At 38.9% G+C, this 24,459-nt stretch overlaps 1 protein-coding gene across 3 annotated transcripts in view; it reads left to right on the top strand.

The window, feature by feature from the left end:
• Positions 1-24,459, top strand: part of MCF2L (MCF.2 cell line derived transforming sequence like) — a 102,901-nt gene extending 78,442 nt beyond the window's left edge. The window contains exons 11-32 of one of the 3 annotated variants that reach the window (XM_075525598.1): positions 192-383; positions 601-792; positions 1,480-1,639; positions 1,788-1,858; positions 2,910-2,986; positions 3,921-3,987; positions 7,538-7,653; positions 8,622-8,691; positions 9,879-9,971; positions 10,113-10,205; positions 11,560-11,685; positions 12,373-12,594; positions 13,181-13,273; positions 13,831-13,909; positions 14,068-14,134; positions 15,424-15,539; positions 17,104-17,163; positions 17,518-17,592; positions 21,030-21,157; positions 21,766-21,878; positions 22,003-22,106; positions 22,227-24,459. In XM_075525598.1, the coding sequence (XP_075381713.1) occupies positions 192-383; positions 601-792; positions 1,480-1,639; positions 1,788-1,858; positions 2,910-2,986; positions 3,921-3,987; positions 7,538-7,653; positions 8,622-8,691; positions 9,879-9,971; positions 10,113-10,205; positions 11,560-11,685; positions 12,373-12,594; positions 13,181-13,273; positions 13,831-13,909; positions 14,068-14,134; positions 15,424-15,539; positions 17,104-17,163; positions 17,518-17,592; positions 21,030-21,157; positions 21,766-21,878; positions 22,003-22,106; positions 22,227-22,321 (2,409 nt within the window). In that variant the 3' untranslated portion in view covers positions 22,322-24,459. The remainder of the gene's footprint in view (positions 1-191; positions 384-600; positions 793-1,479; positions 1,640-1,787; positions 1,859-2,909; positions 2,987-3,920; positions 3,988-7,537; positions 7,654-8,621; positions 8,692-9,878; positions 9,972-10,112; positions 10,206-11,559; positions 11,686-12,372; positions 12,595-13,180; positions 13,274-13,830; positions 13,910-14,067; positions 14,135-15,423; positions 15,540-17,103; positions 17,164-17,517; positions 17,593-21,029; positions 21,158-21,765; positions 21,879-22,002; positions 22,107-22,226) is intronic. The other 2 variants (XM_075525615.1, XM_075525608.1) reach the window with 2 other exon arrangements.

The following is a 24,459-nucleotide window of genomic DNA, read 5'->3' as shown; positions in this document are numbered from 1 at the left end:
GAGGCATAAAGGTTCTTGGGCATCTGGGAAGACAGGAAACCACTTTGATTTACTAAGCAAGGCAGCTGTTAACTAAATATGTATTCTTTATCAACATGTGTATTTTACTGCAGAAAAACAAGTAGTATAATTTTTAAATTTTTTCGTTGATCCAAGGCAAGATGTACCTAAACCAATGCTTGCTTTCTTAGGAAACTATAGCAAAAGCCAGAATGCTAGCCTCAGAGGGTGATGCTTTTATTCAAAGCAATCATTATGCTGTGGACTCCATTATTCCAAAATGCAGTGAACTTCATCACCTCTGTGATGCCTTCACTAGTGAGACAGAACGGAGGAGGAATCTTCTTAACAAATCTCTAGAACTGCATGGCTTACTAGAAAAGGTAAATTTTGTATGGAATGGTTCTGTTTCCCATTTTGTTTGCTAAAACCTCAGTCAACCAGTTGTCATAACGGCAGGTAAAAATATGTGGGTGTGCTGGAAGTTTTCTCCTTAAATAGCTGAATACGTCACAAGTAGAGGTATGAAAAGTTTTAGACCTCTTAGTGTTTGATGCTGACATCAGTGCATTCTGAGCCTGGTCTTTTCTCTGTTTCTAGTCTATGAAGTGGTGCGATGAAGGAATTTATCTGCTGGCTTCACAACCAGTAGATAAGTGTCAGTCTCAAGATGGTGCAGAATCAGCATTACAGGAGATTGAGAAATTCCTGGACACTGGTGCAGGCAATAAAATCAAGGAGTTGAATAAACTTTACAGAGAGTATGCACACATCCTCAATGAGGACCTAAAGGTACTAGAAGACATTTATGTGTATCTATATGTCCATTTGTTAATTTTAGAATTGCTCTCTTGCATGGCCCTTGATAAAGCTAAATAATCAGTACTGGGAGTTATACCTGGGAACTGGAAAGCCAACACGTTTCCCTACCTGAGGTGCTAGTCCTGTCATATCTTTCAATAAGCATCAAGGGCTTCAGAGCCTTTTAATAACTACTTCAATTTTTCAGATAGTACAATTGCTTTTAAAAAAAATTCTCCCAAGTGCGTATTTGAAATATCTTTTTTTATGTAGCAAAAATATGACTGTCCTTGATATTTGTATGAGTTCTGCTTTGTAACTGCTTTTTTTTTCTAGAACTTGAGAATATGTCCCTTTTCCGCTTGGTTGATCTCTTCATGCAACTGTTAGACACTGTCAAGAAAACTTTTCCTTCCCCCCCCCCCCCCCCAAATTGAAACCTGAACCCCATTGGTTTCTCTACAGCAAGCACACAAAATGTTTTATGAAGTGATGTTCCAATATTAAGTGTACTAAATGACTGTAAATTATGCATTGTTAGGAGTGAAGAGTAGAATAATATTTTTGTAGGTGGTATAAAAGCAATTGGAATTTCAAATCAATGTGCTGTAAATGGCAGTGTAGCTTGTTGATAGGTCTCTGACAGGGATTTTTTTTTTTTTCCTGTGCCAACTGTAGGAGCATGTGCAAAAGGTTTTCCAGAAGCAAGAAAGTATGGAAGAAATGTTTCAAAAGAGGCAAGTAAGTCTTAAGAAACTGGCAGCTAAGCAGACACGTCCTGTTCAGCCAGTTGCACCAAGACCTGAAGCCTTTGTAAAATCTCCTTGTACCTCTCCAGGTAAGTAACTGTAGTAGCCTTTAACTAGTTTTTTGCACTATGCTGAGAAACTTAAAGAAACTTTCAGCTGTAATTTGTGGTTGCACAAACATCTGTGTCAGATCTGGTCAAGTTCTAACTGCTGTTTGATTCTGGTTTATGTGCTTAGGTCTTCAAAGAGAATACGTATCCAACTCAGAAAGCAGTGCACTTCGGAGGGTAAACTACAGAAGAGGAAAGGTAATTTTTTTTCTTTGCGCTTTTCATGCATGTACTGCTTAAGAAAGTCATAACACAATGGAACATTCAGGAACTTCAAGAAGAATGAGGCAATTCCACTGAAAAAGTGATGATATTGCCCCTATCAAAGTAACTCTCGTGAAGCAGTCATGTGGTTTAAATAGAGGCTGCTTTGTCACTGGGCTGGGTATGAGGGAAGGTAAAGTAAATAGTTGCCTATATTAGGAAAAATGTTAGGGGCAGCAAAATATAAAATCTATGAACAGGAAACATTTATTATTTGCCAGTAGTAATTGGCTACTCTTAAAACTGGTGAAAGTGAAGAGGTAGTTGTCGTTGGCTCCAAGACAGCTTCACCTGACCTAATGGGTTGCCATTCCCAAGTGGGGATGGTCTTCCTGCCCCGCCTCCAGCAAGGAAAGTAACCTGACGGCAGCAACAGAAACAAGTAGTTTCCCACTGGGTTAGAGAGTTGAATCAACTCAGCAAAGGTTCGGCAAGAGGCGATGCAAGGAGGAAGGCAGGACCACATGACCAATAGGGACAACAGTTGCAGAAAAGGGTTGGTGCAAGGGGGGACTTGAAAGCAGAACCTCTCATTTTTTTTCAGCAAGCTGTAATTAGGTCAGCCATTACAGTAGAAGTTGTAAGAGTGAACTTCTGTGTCAAGTTAGGAAGTTACCAGAAAGTTAGCACAGTACTTCATTTTTAGCTTGGAAAACAGGCGAAGGCCAGTGTTCCTCCAAGATTATGCTGGTGCTCTGATGTTGTCTTCCTGGAAAGGGGCCTCGAACCACGGTCTTTTCTAAGCTGGCCTTTCATGGAGAACTCCCTGTGTCTAAATGTTCTTGTGTGCTTCAAGACCTTCAGGTTGACTTGGATTTTTTTGCTGCTTTCTTGCAAATTGCCTTCATTTTTAATGGAGTACAGTCTTTCCTGTGAAAACACATGCAAGTAGAGCTGACTGCAAAGCTCCGTATTTTAAAGTGTTTTTCCCCCATCTGTGATGCCATGATGATTTTTTTTGTTGTTTGTTTGTTTCCTTCTTTAGAGTGAAGTAACTGAACTCCATCAAAGCAGAGGAGGATCTACAATGGATGATGAAGAAAACCTAGCTGTGTTACGGCAGTAAGTATATTTTGATAAACAAAAAATGCTTTTTCTCTGATTTGGTTCCAGCAAAGGCTGAGCCTGGCTAAGGATTTGATAAGACAAGTATGCTTCTCTGAATTAAGCCTCAATGCTTTTTTAAATGCATTGGCTACGCTCTGTACACAGAGGAAGATATTTCAGTCTGTCTGCAGCATTATTTGTAGTTTTTATAGTACCAGACTAGCTTTGCTGCAGTGAGGTGATGCTATGGCAGGATAACTACATATTTTCATTTCAGAGATGACATAGTTTTGAGTAATAAGCCTCCTGTAAATCTGTCGGAGGTTTTGATCTTCATGCTTCAGAAGACTTTGTCTTTTTATTTGACTCATTTTAGTCCCTGTTTTGATAAATGTTACAAAAAAATCACTTTCTTATATAAAAACTAAACAGCATCACTTATATTAAAAAAATAACTTAGTACCACCTGCAGTGTGTATAGCAGAGCTTGCATTTCTACCTGTAAACTGGATACTTCTGCTGTCATTTCACTGTTACAACCACGTGTTAAATCGTACAAAATCACAAGGGGAGGGTCTGGGGAGAAGCATGCTTGCTTGACCATTAAGGAAATTAAACTTAAAGCAGCATTGTGATATTTAAAGTGTGTCCTAAATGCCTCTAATTTAAAATGATCAGTGTAACTTTAAGTCTGTATTTGATAATCCTATGCAGCTCTAAACTTTTTTCCTGTTTAAACACATTTTCAAAAATTCTAAAATGTTTTAAAAATACATGCCTCTCAATAAGGATATATAAACTGTTGACAGAAATATCCATAAAACATCACATTTTCCATTACCTGGAAATTACTCTTTTATTGTCTGAAGAAACACAGACAAAGTTAATGTTGCCTCATTACTTTGCATAAGTGAATAGGCCTGCCTTAATTGTCATTCTTTGTCTACAGGCATGTAATTAATGAACTTATTGAGACTGAACGAGCATATGTGGAAGAACTTCTCTGTGTTCTTGAGGTAAAGATTAAATTTCACTGCGGCTGTTAGCGAATCTATTTATCTCTTCCATTTCATGGATGCTCTTATGCTTTCCTTGTCACTGTAATGCTTCTGCTTGTCCCGTCAAGCAGTGTGATCATTACATCTCTCCTCTCTCGTCGTATTTTCACAGAGGCAGGAATGTGCAATTTTTTTCTAGAAATATTCATGCAACTAGGATTTTGTGTTAGAAAACACAAATTGGGCAGAAAATAAGGTTTGCCTAACTATTTAGGTGGAACATGGTGAGATTTGTAATGATTGTTAATTGCTGCAAAAGTTCATTCCAGAGTCTTGGGTCAACTCCAGGAAGGTCATGTGTCACACAGGAATGTGAATCTGCATCGAGAGAATCTTGTATCAGAGGAAAATATTTGTTTCTTGCATCCCTCTTTGCATATCTTTAAGTGATCTTCCAAATGTCTTGGGTACAACTGGGGCAACAGAGTGCCTTGTAATAATAATATCTTCATTCAAAATTGTAAAGGAAACAAAGGTGTTCCCTTTGCTCCGCACTTGTGGAGGCACAATTGCAGTACTGCTGAGTTGCTTATAGAAATACACTGCAGTATTCTGTGTGGTTCCTCAAGTTTGTTAAGTCTTCAGATGTGGATGTGTCATTTTGTTCTACTCCAGTTTGACTGTAGGAGATGATGAAGTTGCAGATAACTGAGGCTGAATTATTTTAATCAGGATGAATTGGAATTGAGCCAAGTGGGTACTCTTGGTGTCCATGCCAATGTTAAGCTCCTAAATAGGAGCTGTCTTAAGTTATGGACTGGGAGTGATAATTTCTGAGTACATGCCTTTAAGTAAGAGTACTGTATGAGGGTTTTGAACTCTCGTCTTGCTTTTGCCTAGTTTGTGCTCAGCTTCCCATAGCATTTATGTCCTGGGTCCAGCCTAAGGGCTAGGAAGTGTTGATGACAGTAGGATGGTCGCATCTGATGTGTGGTAATAAAGCAAGGTAGGTCTGGAGTGGACCTTAAGGATCACTTTATTCTCTGCTTTTGTATGCAATACTATCTATACAGTTCTGTTCATAAAATTAAGACTCGAATAGTTGGATGATTTTCGGTCCTTACTGCTGCTACTGGAGGGTTGTTGCAGAATCTTTCTATTCCTCTTGTATTACTTTTGTTTTGCATAGAGTATAGTGCAACCCTTGCCTTACTAGGCCAAGCTGTCTTGGTTTTCTGCCAATGGGATAGACTCCCGTACTCTGACCATGCCAGGCACACTTCTCTGTGCCTCCTTGCAGTTTGGGATTCATCTCTTTTGAACTTGGGTGATTGGGACTGCCAACAGTAATTCTGGATCACATCCTTGCTGAGGTATGCTTCAGCAGCAGTCTTCCAGCTTTTGAGTAATTCTAGTTATTAATACGTAGTTCTGGCTATTCTCCCAATTCCTTTGTTTCTCCTATTCTGTTAATTTTCCCATTTTTCATGTAAAATAACTCCTCTGTATGGACAGTGTCTCCTATTATTATTTCATATTTAATTGCCATGCATTTTCTCTCTGCCAAGGATTCCAATAGAAAAAAACAAGGTAGTTCCCACGATTGATTATTGGGAAACTGCTATAGCTGCTTTTATCTGAGCTTGAACGTTTTCCTTTCATTAATAACCATGGTCATCCGCCTTTAGTCTGTGAAATCCAGTAATTTCTATTGGGGAAAAATATTGGTCTAGTCTATTTTTAGTTATTGTATTTGACTCCTTTTTCCATTTACTTTGATTCTTTTAGAACAGCTTTCAAATGGAAAACTAAGAAAAGCCTTATATATTCTTAAAATAAGATTAAATGATCCCTGTGGCTGCATGGAGTAGCTTCCCCTCTTCTTTCTTAAAACACAGGTACTGCATAGGTAGTAGAACATGAAGGTTTTTTATATTAAATTTTTAAAGTACTACATTAGCCTGAAGTGGGGAAAAAAAAATGGCAAAAGCTTTTTGTCAATGCATGGATTTCATGCTTTTGTTCTTTCAGAATTCCAAAGTACTGAGCTCTGTCACGTTTGTTTTCACCTCTGCTGGGTTAGGTACCCCTTCTTTTTGCCAATGCTGCCTCTGTTGCTATGTTCAGCATCATCTTTACTTCAAGTGGAAATGAATCATTCTCTTCATGCATCTCTTCACTGCATCTAAACTGCATGGTGGCCACAGTTCTTCTTTCCCTGTTAATTTTTTTAACTCCATTTTATGTAAATTATTTTTATCTTTTTTAAGGCTGTACCACTTTTTTCCTTTCTTTTTCAGACTCTGCATTTTCCTATTTAGGGGGAGAGATATGGGAGAGGGACCAATGGTTAGCTATCTATGAGCTCCAGCATCTTTGCCTATACCATTGTTTTTTTCTTTTTTGTGGTGTTTGAGGGAAAAAATACCCAGATTTTTAAAGGAATGTTTCTGATTTTTAAAAAAAATCTAATCACTGTCCTATCCAAATGCTTGAATTCTTCAGGCTAGCTGACTTTACCAGCTAGTTCTCCCACTTCTAGTAGTTTGGACATCACTTTGAAATCTAAAATCTTGGTTGTAGGTGCTGCACTTTTGCTTATCCTTTCATTTAATTTGTCAGTTTGTTATAATTCAGTGCATTTTGTTATAGTCAGTGTCACTAATGCAGTGACCACCTTGCCCAGATAATTGTGTTTAAAAAAAAAAAAAGAGAGAGAAATCTAATCCAAATGTAAAGTAGGTCACATCATCTTCCTTCAGTGCCTGTACACTAAGAAATCTGCTTACATTTAGAAATCTACTTACAGTACAGGTACTAGAGCATTCTTGCAGTTTTTCTGGTTGACTGGTTGGAGGTGTTTTGCTGGGTTTGGGATTTTTGGGGAGGGTTGTTTGGTTTTTTGGCATTTTTTTTAGTTTTCGGGAGATCACTTAATCACAGATTAGTGACCTTGGGACCAGAAGCGAACAGTCCTGGGCTAAAGCCACCTGTGTGCTCTCTTCCTCATCTGTGCCAGATATACAGACAAGAGAATGTGGCCTTATATGACAAATGGAAGATGTCAGAATCTAAAGTTATTACTTTTGGTACCAAAGCTAATGAAAACATCTTAAAGATAGTGTTTGCAGCTTAATGGTTTCTGTTACCTGCAGAAATAACTACAGTTAGCTTGTTCCCTCATACTAATAGCTAAGACTAGCATGAAGGTTTGCATGTGTGCTGGAATTGTAGCTTTAAACTCAGATGTTTTAAATCTTAACAGAAAAATTACTAACTATAATTTGTAAGCAGTATGGGAATGCATAGACTTTGCTTGGTGGAAATGATTGCAAACTTTGTTTCATCCCTGCTTAGCTAAAATTGCAGTAATTATTCAAGTGTCTTTCTAATGTATAGGTGTGTCTCACTGGACTGATGGAAAAACAGAATTTGTATACTTTTTTCATGATTAATACTGAGCTCGCTCTTTGCTGTCTATCAGCCCGCAGGCAGACTGCCTTGTCAGAGAGAGATAAGTACTGCAAGTAAAGGGAGATAATCAGTCTGCCTCTCTCCTGTGTTGCAGGGTTATGCTGCAGAGATGGACAACCCCTTAATGGCTCATCTCATTTCACCAGAACTCCAAAATAAGAAGGATATCTTGTTTGGGAATATGGAAGAAATTTATCACTTTCACAACAGGTGAGGATTTGCATTCAGATCTAAAAATAGCATTTGGATGGGATTCTTTACTCTTTCTTTTAATCTGATTTAAATTGCTAAAAGATCCTTACTGAGTCCCACTTGACTATCTGGCATGTCAAAATTCATATTGCATAGAAGAAGAAAAGCAAAATACCTATAAAAGGTGAGCAAAGGTGTGTGAAACTTTATTCAAATGTTTGCAGTACACAGGTAAAATTTTGCATGTGGTCCTCTTCCTGAAGAATGGTATTGAGATCTGGTTACAAGCTAATTAAAGCAAGGTTGGTTTGGGTTTGGGTTTCTTTTATTTTGTATGAAATTTGCTATGGAAAGTAAATTATTATTCTAAACCACAAATTCTCAACTCTTACATCTGGTTGAGGCTGGTTAATTTTGTACTTGAGTGACCTCTCTCTGAAGTTTGAATCCTTGCTGCTGGAAAGGTATTTCTTCACAGGGTAATATTTAAATTGGTAGAAGAGAGAAGTATTTTCAAGAGAAATTAAGCATATTAAATAGTTGTTTCTTATTCAGGCAAAACTAGACTGGAAGTTTTGCCACTGTTTTTTTTTGGGGGGGGGGGGGGGGGGTGGTTTGGGGAGGTGGGGTTTGGTTCATTTGATTGCTTTGTGGTGTTTGCTAGTATTTGGAAGCAAAAACCAAACACTTTAAACTGTAGAAATCCTGCTGCTGAGTACATAAGGCAGGGAAACAAAATCCCCCTTCCCTCCCCAATTTTATATTTTACTTCAGTTGTAGCAACAGTAAGCTAAAAGAAATTGGTCAGAATGTTTGTTTTAATTTGCTATCCATTTTTAAGTACATGATCTAGAAGAGTTTTGCTTAGTTTTGTAGTACAGCATTACACCTCTATTTCCAAAAGCCTAGAAAACAAATTGCAAGAACGTGAACATTTACTACAACTTTTTTAACATGTGCTCTAAGAAAAATCTTCTTCCTCATAGAATATTCTTGAGAGAACTAGAAAACTACGTAGAATACCCAGAACTAGTAGGACGGTGCTTTCTGGATCAGGTATGTGTCATCTTTTGCTGGCATTTCGTTCGTAAGCCCCTCTAGGACTGTAACATATGGGAGCGATTTTTATGTAGTAATTGCCACCACATCCCCTTCGTTTGTCTTGAGAATGTAGACGTTAATTGAGAGTTGGGGATATTTTCCGCTGTGTGGGGCAATTAATTTTGTTGAAAGAGCTACTATCTTGTTGAAAGAAACTGCTTTATTAAAGTGGCAGTGAGGAAAACATGGAGTCATGCACTGCAGCATTTCACATCACTATAAATGACTGGTTTACTTGGTTAGATTTCTTTACTGGATTTTTTTGTTGTTATTGTTGTTGCTGTTGTTCTTTTCTGTTTTCTTTAAAGAGTACACCTCAACAGAGCAAGTCCAAAATATTTTTATTCTGAAAATAGAAAGCCATGACAGAACTAAACTTTTTTTAATCTGGGATTTATTAAACAATGAGTCTCACCTGTAGTATACCAAAGGCTAAATAGGAATCTGTTTATGGAAATCAGTCTCCTGTTGTTTCTACCTATTGATGTTCTAAAACTCCTGGGAGGAGCCATCTCTCCCCCTCCTATTTACTGGCTACATCCATGGAGATGCTGTTTCCTAAAACTGAGGAACAGAGGTACTTCTGTGCCTGCTGATTTCCTACCTAGTCTTTCCTATACTTACCATGACATTTTCAACAGTCTTATTTCCTTCTGCTTTCAACAAGTGCTGAAGTCATGCTATTTAGTTGCTGAAGGGGCAACAAACTGCTTGGTCTACCTTACTGCAACTCCCAGTGAAAAACACATTCATAAAATGAAAATGTATACAGAAGAAAGAGCAAAGACTTAAAGTTGCACAGAGGGACTCATGGTTGGCATTCATAGAAGTATTTTTCATATTGTAATAGAAATAAATTCGTAAATATAATATATGCTTCTTCATAAGGTGCTTAACATTCAACTGAAGCAAAAATTAACAGGAATGTTTTATTCTGATGTTCCAAGTACAAAATTAGTTGCTGTTACAAAATCAGTGATTTTTAAATAATTGGGTTTTGCTTGGGATGCCTCAAGGAATTGCATTTTTTGTTGTTCTGTTGTTTTTTCTTAGCCTTATTGGTTATGAAAAAAATTCTTATGAACTTTGTCTATTAAAGTCACAAGAATTTATTAACTTTTTGCTTGTCTTCCCAATTTCAGATGGAAGATTTCCAGATTTATGAAAAATACTGTCAAAATAAACCTCGATCTGAAAGTTTGTGGAGGCAGTTTTCAGATTCTGTATTCTTTCAGGTATGCTTGCTTGAGTCTCTAAAATATTGGGGTGGTTGGTTTTGTTTGGTGGTGAAGTTTAAAAAAACTTCATCATTTATGTCAAGAACAAATAACAGAAATACTGATTAGTGTGCTGATGAAATCCAACACTGATTACAGGAGTGTCAAAGAAAACTCGATCACAAGCTCAGTTTGGACTCATACTTGCTGAAACCCGTTCAAAGAATAACCAAATACCAATTATTGCTAAAGGTATGTGTTACTAAACTATAACACTAAGTATATTTTGTGCATTTGGTTTTTTAAATGCTGCTTCTCTCATCCTGCTGGAGAGAAACCTAAAAGTTAGTGGATAGATGTATAAATCGAAACGGAGACGAATCCCACTCTATCAACTTTCAGCTCGGTTCCTTTCTCTTTCAGCCAAAAAGCTGCTAGTAGACAGGCAAATGTTACCACGGAGACACCTTGTGTAACTTCTTTTGCCCTTATATTTCTGCTGAAGAGAAGAATGAAAAGTTGATTAGGGGAAACAGACAGACCAATACACCTTTGCAACAAAGAAAAGAGAGTATCTGAAGTACTTGTTATTCGCCAGTTGTAGTCAGCTCATGCATATTACAGGAATTTGCCCTGCTAGGTTCTAGGAAATGTACTTAACAGAGAGCACTGTATAGTATTTTTAGGAAGGATGCCATTGCGATTCACTTAAACATGCTATACTGAAAGAGCAATATACTATTATAAATTTTAAAATTAATTTCTTAAGTTTTTGCCATGTTTGAAGCTGGCTTGTTTTAAGAAATATTTCCCACATAGACACACGTTTCAATCATTGTATTTAACAGTAGTTTAAAAAAAATTACCTTAGACCAAATTTACTCTTGAGTTAAAACTGAGTTAAAGTTAACTGCTTTTAAAGAATTAATTACATTAAGCTTGTCTGAAGAGAGGAGTATTTGAAAGGTTTTCCATTTAAAGTATCTTTAGTTCCTGCAGTCCATGCAATGCTTATTCTCATACTATGAAGTCTGGAGGATTCTACGTGAACTCACAGCTATGTTTATCTGCATCAAACTGGAAGATGCAGCTTCACCAATAAGCCCTTTAGAGAAGGGATGCCTTTTTAAATGTGTAGACAATGCTTAGTGCAGTAAGTTTAGGTCTGTTGCTAGCATCCCAGGCCTCAGCATCATTCAAATAATAAATGAAATTTGCCTATGTTTTTACATTGTCTCACTTCGAAAAAGTAACGAATATTAAAAGTAACAAATTTTGGGTTGTTTTGGGGGTTTTTTTTTAGCAACTATGATGAAAAATGTTTGTAAAGTTAGTCTTGTAAGATTCTTAGGTAGTGCTTATAAAACATTTAGATGAACAAAATATATTTGGCTAATTAGCAGTAGAGATGAGAAGTAAGACTTTAGGGTCTTCTGAGTTCCAGACAGTATTTAACCCACTAGATTATATGGTATAAAACTTTACTGGATAACTTTCAAAACTTTAAATACTTAATTTAAAAACTTAAATTCAGTGTTAAAATTTGAGTGTTCCTAGTTATTGCTGTTTCCAAAACTAAGTATGTTGTCATTCCCTGCCCGCTCAGGAAATGCTGAAGTACAGTAAGAACTGTGAAGGCGCTGAAGATCTTCAGGAGGCATTAACTTCTATACTGGGTATTCTCAAAGCAGTTAATGATTCTATGCACCAGATAGCCATTACAGGCTATGATGTGAGTAACAGTATTTTTACTTATTTTTTAATTTATTTTCATTTATTTCTTAGATATATGTACAGCATACCCCATACTGTGTATTAATGATGAGAAGAATGTTTTACAAAAGGTGCCTTTAGACTGAATTGTGTAATGAAAAATAATGGAAAAGGAATCTCTCTATACTATTCTGAAGTTTTGCTGCTATGAATAATATTTTGCTCCATCTACCCAAATTTTCTTCCTTTGATCTAGTTGACACCAAGTTAGAAACAGAAAATCATAATGAAGAGTCTGGTTTAGGCTACTGCCAAATGGGAATCACTACTGTCTTTATATGCACGTGTAAAATGACACTCAAAACTTCCAGTTAAAAAAAACCAACAATGTAAGGAGCTTTGGAGCAGAGTTTTTAAAAAAACAAACACGTGTATTGTGCCTCCCCCTCTCTCTATGTGTAGATCTCTGTATCTTTGCTACTGGTACTCTTGACTGTAAAATCCTGCCTGAACAGTGTTGGGGAGAGAGAAAACTATGTGTAAAAATCCAGCACTGACTTTATTTTTATTACATTTCCAAACCCAACATAAACACTGATGTGAGAGATTACTTGGAACAACAGAACTTGTAAAGACCTGTTCAGAGCATGTGTTTTACTCTGATGTTATCTCTTTGTAGTTATAAATACCGCTTTTTTTCTTCTAGGGAAACCTGAATGAGCTGGGCAAGCTTTTAATGCAGGGGTCCTTCAACGTCTGGACTGATCATAAAAAGGGTCACTCAAAGGTGAAAGATTTGGCACGCTTCAAGCCAATGCAGCGACACCTCTTCCTCCACGAGAAAGCAGTACTGTTCTGTAAAAAGCGAGAAGAAAATGGAGAGGGATATGAGAAAGCACCTTCTTACAGCTACAAACACTCCTTAAATGTAAGACACCAAGCAGTCCAGTAAGGTCAAGGTACTGAGGGCTTAGCCTGCAGTAATACAACATTCTAGTTTTTTGTCAGTGAAGATGTGTTACAGTTTTACACTGGGAACTTCACCCTTTCAGGCAAACCTAACTGGCGCTGCAGGTCTGTGTCACTTTGTGTTGCTGTCTGTTAGAGAGTCGGGGTAGGAGGAAATTATCCTTTGAGAAAATCCAAACCATACTAGTCTAGCTGAATGGCAGTTGCATTAATCACACAGAAAATGTAATAATGAGTAGAGCAGGGTAATGTAAAATAGATGTAAGATTTGGTGGTCTGGATTTTAAGACATCTTGTGAGTCAGTCTCAATTTAACATACCTAAACCTTTCTTCCTTCCGAGGTAGCCAAGCTGACACAAAGCACTAAATATCTTACATCCAACATGCCGATCATGTGTTATTAGTTATTCTTTTCCTTGAGCGAGAAGCCAAATGTGGCTTTGCTTTTCAGAAATAGGGTACCAAAGAATACCAGCAGCCACCTGCTTCCATTGTTATCATAACTGCAATTTGGTAGGTCAGCTTCTGTTCTCTTTGCTTCCAGATGGCAGCGGTTGGAATAACAGAAAATGTCAAAGGTGATGCAAAAAAATTTGAAATCTGGTATAATGCAAGGGAAGAAGTTTACATCATACAGGTAAATAACATGCCACTGCCTAAAAAAAGAAAGGGGGGGGTGGGCAAAAGAGAGAAAGGAAAAAAAAAAGTCTTACTCTAAGAAGATCTGGGGTTTTTTTTCCTTTATTATATCACTAATAGACAGTGATGAGGAAATGTAAAAGCAACAACAAAAAAAACCCACCCCAACACCACCACCCCAAAAAACCCAACAGTGAACAGAGTAAGTCATAAGGTAGTTTCTTAAATGATAGATTTCAATTGCAGAGTCTTCTGGGCAGGGAAAAAACAATAAATCATGTTTTACCAAATCTGTGGGGGTTATTGTATACAGCATTGCTATTGCTCTCACTAGAGGAGGGGTTTGCTGGGAGCTGGGGTTTGACTGTAGTATGTGCACAGCCTCTGCCTCGGCGTGTTCCAGTTCTCACAACTAGTTTCTGTTCACTGAAGGACTAGGGAGGGGAATCTGTCCATCCCTCTTGAAGGATTCCTCCAAGGCTGTGCTTTGGCATGCAGCTCTCTGTGTAATAAGTATTCTATGCTTGATGGCTGATTATACTTATTTTCGAGTAGGCACCAACCCCTGAAGTTAAAGCTACTTGGGTAAATGAAATAAGAAAAGTGCTGACGAGTCAACTGCAGGCATGCAGAGGTAAAATATTTTGCATATACATATATGTCTTTTAAATGTCTCTCCTCTTTGAACTTCAAAACCTGCCCTTCACTGTGTCTTCACTGTGTAGGACTGTAAAAATGAAAAGCTCAAAACAGAAATCAATTTAATCGTTCTTTTTCTTTCCTCCATTACAGAAGCTAGTCAGCACAGGACACTAGAACAAACACAGAGTTTACCTCTGCCAGCATCATCTTGTGCAACGTAAGTATGTACGTTATCAAATCAGCCTGGCTGTCTTGCAAATATACTAATACATCCACTTTGCAGTTCTTCATTACTCCTATCCCTTAATACTGGCCCTTACCTTTTAGGGTTTTTTAGGTCTCTTCCTACTATAAAGCTGTAAAGCTTGGGGTTTGTACATCTCCTGAACTGAACAAAAGTGGCACGGGCTTTCCCAGTTGACAGAGGACAGCACAGAAAAGTAATTTTCTGCACCAGCCAAAATCCTGGTGGTATTACGGTTCTGTTTGTTGAACAGCTAATTATATATTTTACACACGGATAAAGGAGTTATGTAGAACAGCCTTTCCTTCCTTCTCTGTTCTTTTCCATCACCTGGCTTTTTTTTTTTCTTCCTTCCTCTTCCAATTTCACATTCCCTTTTTGTCCTTTTCAGGACATTATCTTTTCTCTGTTCCTCCTTTTCCTCCTTTTTTTGTTTTTTTTTTTTTCTTTTTTACTAAGTGATGTGTTGATTCCTACACTGTCCCAAGCTCTGAGTCAAGCTTTTCTTTTTCTGTTTTTTATCCTTCACCCTACCAACCTATATATTATTCTGCTCCCACCTGCTGTTCTGCCCTTCTGTAACACCTCTTTACAGTCCTCTGCTACTCACTTTTTTCATGGTATGTGTATGTACCCATAAGCCCATGTACTCATATCTTCAATCATTCCTACATGGTGTATGCTTGAATATGTATCAGTAGCTCTCTCATGTTTTATGCATCTACTTACCACTCAGGGAGAATTTCCTAGATGTATAGTATTTGAGATGTTCTTTCTCCATTCCATTCCAAATCGGACTTGTGATGGGAATCCAACTGCAAGATTCAGCGCATGTTCTTTGTTCATCCCTCGTCCGTTCCTGTGTTAAGAGCTTCTGAGGGGCAGGGTTTATTCCTTTCTTTTTCTTCTTTTTCCTTAGTACATTCAGGAGGAAACTGTCAGCACAGAATGTGTGCCGGTAGCTGAGAGTGAGTGCGAGTTGTCCTGAGCTGTCTTTTCAGGAGCTCCTACTGCCATAGTACATGCGGTTGCAGTCAGTTAGGGGAGCCTTTCTCCTTTGTATGTGCTCGTGGTCTTTAAATGCACAATCACGAATGACTTTTTCAGTCCTGGAAGCTATGATCTGGGAAGCAGCTAATAAATGGTTTTCAGCCTATATATCTGTATGTAAAAGGCAGCCCGTGACCGAAGGTCATCACTCCTGTTCAGACCCAAATTTGCTGGAGATGGATTGATTGTCTTAATTTTCTTCCAATAAACAGTCCTTCACGGAACCACATCAGAAACACCAAAAAAATGGACGAGAGAAAAGCTGATCTCGCAAGTCTAGAAGGATATGGCACCACAGTAGCACCAAAGTACCCTGAGAAAGGCAAAGGTGAGTTTACGCATATGTATTGTTATCTTTAATTGCAAAAGCATGCCTGCACTGCAGATGCACAGGCAGATCCACCAGCAGAGTAGCCACGGTACTGCAGGCAAACACAGCGTTACACCCGAATGAGCAGGGCTGTGCTGCTTTCAGCCCTAAGGCAGCCCACCCACAAAATGCTGCCCACGCTGCACCAATATGCTGGTCCCATCTGCCCTTAGCTTGGGGGTTTCTGCGTTCCACTGTGTGGTGTGGACAGGCCCAAAGCCACTTCAGTGAAGGGTAGCCAAAAGGAGGTGGGAACTGTGGATTATGAGGCCCGAGTCTGCAGTAGGTCTTCTCTTAGAGCTGCCCAGCTTCTCAGGTTTCTCTTCCTCTGCATAAATTTCTTGGCATTATCTGTTCTGAAGAGTATTATTTTTCTCTTGAATTTTGGTTCCCATCATGGAGATTATTTACTAGACCAGTGGCAATACCAGCCCCTGCACAGTGACAACAACTGGCCACTTGGGTTCTTCTGTTGTACCTGGACTTTCAGTTGTCCTTTCCCATCCTAACGTGCTGGTTCTCTGGCAGGGCTGTGAACAATTTTTTGCCTTGACCTCTTCATGGTCTTCTCCCCTTTCTTTGTGTCTCTCTCTTCCTTTGTAGATGACACTAGCTCTACCTCAGAATGCTCTGTACTGTCAAAAAAGCGCTTTACGCTGCAGGGCTTTACTAACCTCAAAAGTCAGAAAGGTAATTTTTTAAAAAAAGCTAGATTGTTTTCTGTTTAAGGCTGTAATTGAAGCATCACTTTTTGTGTGTAGTGTAAGAGGTTTTCAGTGTACACACTAGCTTGTTCTCCTAAGTTCAAGCCAGGTTCCTGAGTCACTGACCCTGACAGGGAGATTTCAAGAGAAACCAGTTCCAGAGTGGGAGAGGGAGATGCAGCTGGGAGAAGTGGAGCTGTTGCAGATGCAAGGGAAGGAGTGCAGTTTCCAATGCCTCCAGTCTTACTGTCAAGGCCAAGGAAGGAGCTTATAGTGCGCCATTCCTGTAGGAATCCTAGAGGAAGGAAGTTGTCTTCAGATCAGACACCTGGCCTGCTTCTAGCTTCAGTGGATCTGCCCCAAATGCACCTGTACTTGGCAAAAAGGAATCAAGGTTTTCTAGACTATTTCTGTATTACCGTTCTTGCTAACAGAATTCCCAAAGCATGACTACAGCAAAACGTTTATGACAACGTTGTTTTGCTGGATACAAAAATAAATTAAAATTTCCTTATGCTTCCAGAAATGGTCTTTACTTTTTTTGCTGAAACAGGCAGTAGGAGTCTGAGACCTTTCTTGCTTCCTCCTGCCAAGTAATCACACTGGTGCATTCACTTCTTGCTTTCAGCAGCTGTTTTTGAACAGTCTGAATTGCATTGATGATGACACTTGTTCAAGAGCATGATTTTTTTTTCCAAGCATCTTTTCAGAATGCCTTTTTAAAACTGATTACCTTTGAGTTCTTTCTGGAGAGACTCTAGGGTTGCATATCTAATGCTGTTGAGGTGAGCACTAATATCCCATGCTTGCCTTGACAGAAACTCCATCTCCTTCTGCTAAAAGCCAGACATTGCCAATGATCCTTCTTACAGGACCAGGTATTGCTGTAGAACTAGATTTATGTAAAAATAATTGTTTAAATTTGGTAATGTTTGTCTAAAATTGAAATTAATTGTATTCAGTTGATGTCTAGTTCATTTAGAAAAGTTTACATCTACTTACATCTATTACTGTAAAGTACATTTGTCAATTTATCTTCAAATAACTACATGTAAATAATTAATTCCTTCTGCTGTAATTGACCAGTGATGGCTAAAATTAGAGTGATTACAGAAATCCATTTGTTTTCCAGTGTAAACTCAAAGGTATTTAGCATGCAATCCACCTATTCTCTTTTTTCCAGTTCTTCAATATCTCTCTTCTGTGTTTTTTGCCTATTCATCCTCCTGCAGCTTCTCCTACCAGTCCTGACAAAAAAGCTAAACGGCATGAAGTAGTGAGTGACCCAACTCCTTTTGGTTTAAGAGGTAGAGTGATACCACATCTTGTACTCCACAAATATCCACACATCCCTCGTGTAATATGTTACATCAGAGCGCTGGCGATACCAGTATGATGCTGTTGCGTGCAGCAGTATTGATATCAGCTGGGTTTTTCCAAGTGGGTCTGTCAGCTTCTGTATATACTGTTTTTGATGGCACAACTGGTTGAAGTTTTACCTTGGCGTTGAATAAAGTAGCATATGGCTAACTAGTTTTTGAGAGAGGGCAGTGGGAAAGCGATGTTCTGCTGAAGAAATAACCAGAAGCTGGATGCTTAATAGAACTACAGTGGCATCCAGTTGCTATGAGACACTTGGTTTTCCAGTTAGCATCCTCCTGTCACTGTGCCCCTTGTGGAGAGGATTTAACTTTTAAAAAAGGGAAAGAAAAAAAAAAAGTCTGAAACACATGTACTCTAGTCAGAGTGAGGATCATCACTGTTATGTGGAATTTCCATTTTAGATCTGCATTTATTACTGTAGTCACAGTCCTGTTGCATCTTTCTTTGGGTGATAGTAGGCAATTTTTACCACCCGGTGAACCCCAGATGATTTAACTGAACCGCTTGTAGCAGTTTGCCTCCTGTCCTCCCAACCCACAGCTAAGCAAAGAATAAAAAAGCATTTCAGTTAAATGACCCATTTCTAACCAGCAAGGCTGTTGGTGAAGGCTTGAGTACAAATCCCTGGGGCTAATTAACTAGAGAGTACAATGAAAGCAGTCCCTCTCTTCCTGACTCTCTTTTTACCACCATCTCTTTTAGAAAATATTGTTCTAAAGACAAAGCTGTTTCAAGCCCTACCATCATCTTCCTCTCCAGGTTTACACAGCCTTTGTCTTTGTCTAGCCTGTGGAAACGATGCAGGTTCGGCTGCTGTGCTAGCGAAACTTTATGCAATACCATTCACCTTGTCTGAGCAGCAGACAATGTAATCCCAGGCCAGACCCATGCAGAAACTCCACAAGGTTAATTTTTCTGCAGGTAGCAGCCAAACCTCTGAGATCTCCAGGTGCCAGGGAAATCCTGAGGGCCTGAAAATGCTATCAGAAAGAAAAGGGTGTTTTGTGGCCTTTTCCACAGATGCTGGAATTTTCCAGGGTGGAAAGTCCTTGATCATTGCCAATTTACAGTAAAATTGTTGAGTCCTCAGAACAGACTTGTCTGATTTGTTGTCCTGTCCAGCAGCCTCTCACTTTATGAAACCACTAAACCAAGTAAAGGAATTTAAAACATTTAGTAACTCCTCTTTCTGTCTTGCACCTTCCAATCTCTTTTCTGACATTATCTCTTCTCCTTCTCCAACTCAGTGGGATAAGGAGGCAGTTGACCCAGGCATTTCAGGGTGAAACTGCACCAGGTGGTGGTCACAGCTCCTTGGTGCAGAGCGCATTGCCCCTACTCGTTTCCTTTCACTGCTACATCACTCCAACTTACATCGCAGTGAGCTTAAGGAAAATGAATTGGTGACAGAATTACATCTTGCAGATAGATCCTATCTCTGTGAAGAAACCTGTGGGCCCATTTCAGAAGAGAAGCGGTTAATGAATTCTTGGTTTTCCTGGCACTATCAAATCTAAGCTCATTTCTGTATAACCTTGCCTCTTCTCAAGACTGTCTGCCATTTTTTGATATTTCCTGCCTTTATAGGGAGCTCTGATTTAGTCACACCGTGCAGAATACACACATGCACATTGAATGTGCATGCATAATTTTGGTGCCTGTAGTTAGCTAATAAGAATATGACCATAGTGACCACTTCCCCCCTGCCCCACTCAGGACGAAATGGGCTTTTATATGGACTTGTTAATAGTAGAGTGCCAGCTTGTATGAAGAGTAGGAGTACTGTTGCTATGGCAGGATCAGGCAGGTCTGCTCTTACCCACATCAGCACAATATATGAAAAGAAAGAAGCTGAGAAACAAGAGCTGTTACCCCAAATGTTCCAGATGAGCAGGCCAGTGAGTATGATGCTACAGGCAGAGCAATTACAGTGATTTCACTTTCTTTTTCCTTTGTGCAACTCATTGGTTCTGTTTCTAATGAGAGCTTCGAAGAATTAGAAGAAACCAAGTTTTCTTTTGTTGCATTGTTCTTAACTTGGAAATAACAGAAAGGGTTTCAGCTGTGTCCCACAAACCAACTATAAGATGTGAGCTTCCACGGAAATTTGCAAGGAATACAGCAGGAATTTATTGCTCAGTTTCTTCACAGATGGAAGTTCATTCTTAACCCTGGACAGGGCCAAATGGGTCAGTACTTCTAACCTTGTGCAGGTCATCCAGCACCGCAGGCGAGGTAAAAGTCCCACTCCATTTGGCGTGCTCTGGGTGTGATTTCTTTCTCTGATTCTTAGATTGCTCTGGCTTTACTCTGACAATGCTCAGGCTTTTTCCTAATGCACTGGTATGATCAGCCATGCGACAAATGCCTCAGAAGCAGTGAAAAGCAAAAATGCTGGTGCTTTCTCAACGTAACTAATAGCTACATAAAAGTTGGGAGGTTTCTTCTTCCTTTCGTTCTTTTCATTGAGTTTCATTGTTTTTACCCTTTGGCTTGAACTAAAATCTTACTTACAAGTATTTATTTGTCTTTTATCATGACTGTTTTTTCATTATAAGCTTGACACATTTATTAGCAGCTGCTCTGACCTCAGTGAAAAGCATCCCACTAGTAAAACTTACTGTAGTTTTATTTGGAAAAGGATCTTGTGCACTCTGGGTATGATTCAGCCTTGTAAATAAATGAAATGCTTCACCCTGAGAGAGAAAAAGGAACACTTGGCAGTAAATGACAGGCGGGAGATTGTTCTTGTGGTGCTTGGTGCAATGACCTAACACCGAGATAATTCAGCGTGATTAAGTAATCCTTGTGGCTGAATACCCTTAAATAATAAGCTGCCTTGTCAGGTGAAGTACAGAGTGCCTGTAGCTTGTGTTGAATTTCTTGACAGCCCTAAGTGCTCCACAGTTTGAACAAAGCTATGTGCATCCATCCCTTGTTCCAGCAGGCTGATTAGGTTGCTTTGGGTGACAACCCCGTGTGTTCATCCTCTTCCCATAGAGTGCACGTTCCTGTCTTCTACCTCCTCCCAAGAAAGAGTATCCATCCATCGTTCATCTTTATATAAGGGAGAAATAGCTTCTTTTTAATTTGGAATTTGCATTCTTTCGATCTATTTCTCTCTATATAAATCCAAAGGGCCAAACTCACTGCTGTGCATTGCCACAAATCCACTTACTGTGATGGAAATGGGCCAACTTTTGCCAGCTGTGAATCTCACCCAGTGGCTGTAATAACTTCCCCCTGTACTGTTTTCCTTCTGTTTATGTTGATCACTTAAGAGCTTTTCAGTGGGAAGAACGTTTCTCCCAGTCAGTGGCTCGCTGCTGCAAAGTTAACCGCCGGCTGTTTGTTCCTCAAGGTTGGGCTAAAACGTCTCATTCTCTTGATGCATCTGAAGAAAATGATGGCTGGTCTAGTGCTGAAGATCCGCTGAATTCATCGGATGCAGAGGAAGAAGGAGGAGGAGGGGGAGGCGAGATGAAGCTGGTAACCAGAAATGCTTTCCTATTGAGCTAAGCAAACGCTACTGATACATTGTGTGTGGCAGTATATAGGAATGCTTTGGAAGCTTGCAGGAAGGAAAGTGTCTGCCTTGAAATCCTCAGCTGGGCGAAATTCCTAGGGGAATGGAAAAAATCAGCCTTGTGTTTGTACCTTGGGAAGGTCCATCTGTGCCTTTGTATACCCGCAGACTAGTGAGACCGTGACTGCTCATGCCATAGTACAGCAGTCAAGCGACGACATGCTCAGCTACCACGTTAACAGACTTCCACACGTACGTCGTGCCACTAGTTTGCCAGCTTGGTTTTGGTTTTTTTTCTTGGGATTTTTTTGGTAGATATTTGAATTAATTGTTGTAATGAAAACACTTCACTGAATGTTTTGCAGGGTGTGAGAATTCATGTACTGAATTTGCATGTTACTGAACAGTAAAGTTTTACTGCCTCTCAGTAGGTATGTTTACACAGTCTTCAGCATCTATGTGCATGCGAAAGGAGGGAAAAGTACGAAAATTTTCATAACAAAAGCTGCAACATACCTTAAACTACTCAACAGAAATAATTTGTTTATGTTTTTCCTCTGTGTGCATTTAGACTCCTGGTAAATATACAGTTGTGACTGATTATGAGAAAGGAGTTTCTGAAGAATTTACAGTGAAAAGTGGAGATCTAGTTCAACTGATTCGTGAAGGGGAGGATGGACTTTGGTACGCAGATCTGTGTTTGGAAACTTTTATACGCAGAACTGTGTTTGGAAGGCAGATGTTTAGGGTAAAACTTTCAAGGGCATGAAATGAAGCAATTTGACTTTTTATTTTTATATTATTTTAGGTCTGTAAAGAACCTGAGCACTGGTAGAGAAGGTTGGATCCCAGCAAACAATCTGCTGATGCTCATAGGCAATTCAAAATCAGCTCAATCTTTAAGCAGCTCTGGTAGGCTATTTATTATAAATGAGATGATTGTCTCTCTGAAGATTCCTATTATGAAAGAAAGGTGTGAAAAACAACCACCATATCATGTTTCCTTGTGGGTTTTTTTCTTTCCTTTCCCAGAATCAGGCACTGCCTCCAGCACTTTGAGCACATCATCAAGTTGCAGTGATAGCTGCAATGCCAGCAGCACCAGCTTCTCGGACATTAAGGGCTAACATTAAATTTTCACCCCACCTCCATGGAAGGTAAATCCAGAGTTTGTCATTTTGTGCAGAGTTCTGGATGTTGGACTCAAACAGAGAACCACCAGTTCAGCGTTGCCAGCTTTGGGTATTTTCACTGGTGATTTGTACAGGTTCTCCCAGAAGATCCCAATTAAAAGTGCATGGAATGTGAAGTTGTAAATAAAGTTAAACGATTTGAAATAGAGTCTTGCAGAGGCTTCGGAGCCGTTACCATAGAACACATTTTCACATTGATATACAATCAGGTTTCTAGAGAACTGTATCATTTTGTAACAGCCAGGATCTGAATGTGAGCAAACAAAATGTGTTCAGTGCTAAATCCTTATTGTAAACTAATAACACAGCAATCACTGTACAGGATAGGTATGAAGAAAATAAATCTGAGTTTACAATTTCTCCTCCCCAAAAACCCCTTTCTCCAAGGGCGTACCTTGGTCAATGCAGTGAATGGGACTCTTACAGCAGCCAGGAAGGAGGTTTGGTCCAGCCTTTTCTCTTCTCTTGGGTCTTCAGGATATTCTTCTGCTCCCTAGAGACTGGGGTGCAGATATGACCAATTCACTGAGCACAACAGCATCAAAAGAAACTATTCTTTTAGCTTTTCCAACCTTTTAATGATGTGTGCAATGGAATAGCTGTTTTCTGAGGTATTTTGGCCTCACAACCAAATTCTTTACCAAGATCACTGTGTTTACATAGCCTTGGCAATTTAGTAGTATCTTTTTCTTTACACAGGTGCACAATGGAACACAAATGTTCTTATTCACTAAATGATTTCTTAATAAATGGTAGTTGCATGGTTACCTTCAGGTCTCACAATTACCATGCAGTTACAGGCAGAGGAAGCTACAGCGGCTGCGCTATGGGTCAGGAGCCTTCCTTCAGGCAAATCTATGAGGGCTAGAAACCAGACCTATTTTTAGCGAATAGTGTTTGTTGCAGGTTTATTCAAAGAGAAAAACACAACGATATAATTTTTCTATAAAAGGGGAGCACAGGAGAAAAAATCTTTATTAGAGAGGAGTCAGATTTATGCTACAGACAAGTATTTTAAATTTTTTTAAAGGAACGGTAATGCTAAACTTGCCATTTTTCAAGGTATGATGTAAGCCAATGCTGTAAATTTTCACAGTCAGATGTTCTTTGCACTTCATCCTTACAAACAGTCCAGAGCTGTGTGCATGTATAGAATATTGTATTCATTCCTGTCCATCTCTCAAATATTTTTACTTATATGAAAATAGGTTTTTAACTGATTCATGTATCATATTACTTAAAAATAATGTGGACGTTAAGAACGTAATTTTTCAGAAGCAATGGGAACTGCTGTTAATCATCAGACCCTCTGATGGCTGGGCCCAAGTCTATCTTTATGGCAGAATTTTAGATTTTAGAGGCTGCAGCTTAGGAAACGTAAAGGACAAATACTCTAAAGAATGATCTTACTCCTGAGTTGCAAAAGCAACCCTACCCCAGACGCAATCAAAATTCAGCTGACCATGGTCAGTACAAATTGAAACATCTATATACACACACATAAATATATGTACATAGATATGTGCATGTATGTGCTTGTGTGTATATATATGTGTGTGTAGATATGTATATGTGTGTAGATATAATGTATCAATGTAAAAGATGTATTTATAGTCTTCATGCTGCTGAATGTGTCACTTTACAATTCATAAATACTTAGGTCTCCTCCAATACTGCAATATAAAGGCTGATCAGGGTTTTACTTCAGGCATCTTTTCCAATGCAGAAATCCTCTGATCTTTTTTTAATTATCCCATATAATACTGGGCTGACCGGGAATATTTAGTCTGATATTTAACAATGGAGTGGCAACATGAGATTCAGCTTACCTTCATCTATGTAAGTTATTTTGTAAATTATCTGTAACATAATTTACTTATATATTGCTGTCATTGCTGGGATGAGACTGTCCTTTCATTTCTCACCGCAGCCTCCTTTGTGTTATTTCAATGGTTTTCTCCACATCATTGCACTTTAATACAACCCATTTCACTATTTCCTTTTTTACTGCTGTTGTGAATTGGAAGTTCAAAGTCAGAGGTCTCTATTGTAATTATGAAAATTTGAATAAA

The sequence above is a fragment of the Mycteria americana genome, chromosome 1 (assembly GCF_035582795.1).
Source record: "Mycteria americana isolate JAX WOST 10 ecotype Jacksonville Zoo and Gardens chromosome 1, USCA_MyAme_1.0, whole genome shotgun sequence".
In the NCBI taxonomy this organism is placed as follows: Eukaryota; Metazoa; Chordata; class Aves; order Ciconiiformes; family Ciconiidae; genus Mycteria; species Mycteria americana.
Note: the sequence above shows the minus strand (reverse complement) of the source record. Positions and strands in the feature narration are given on the sequence as shown.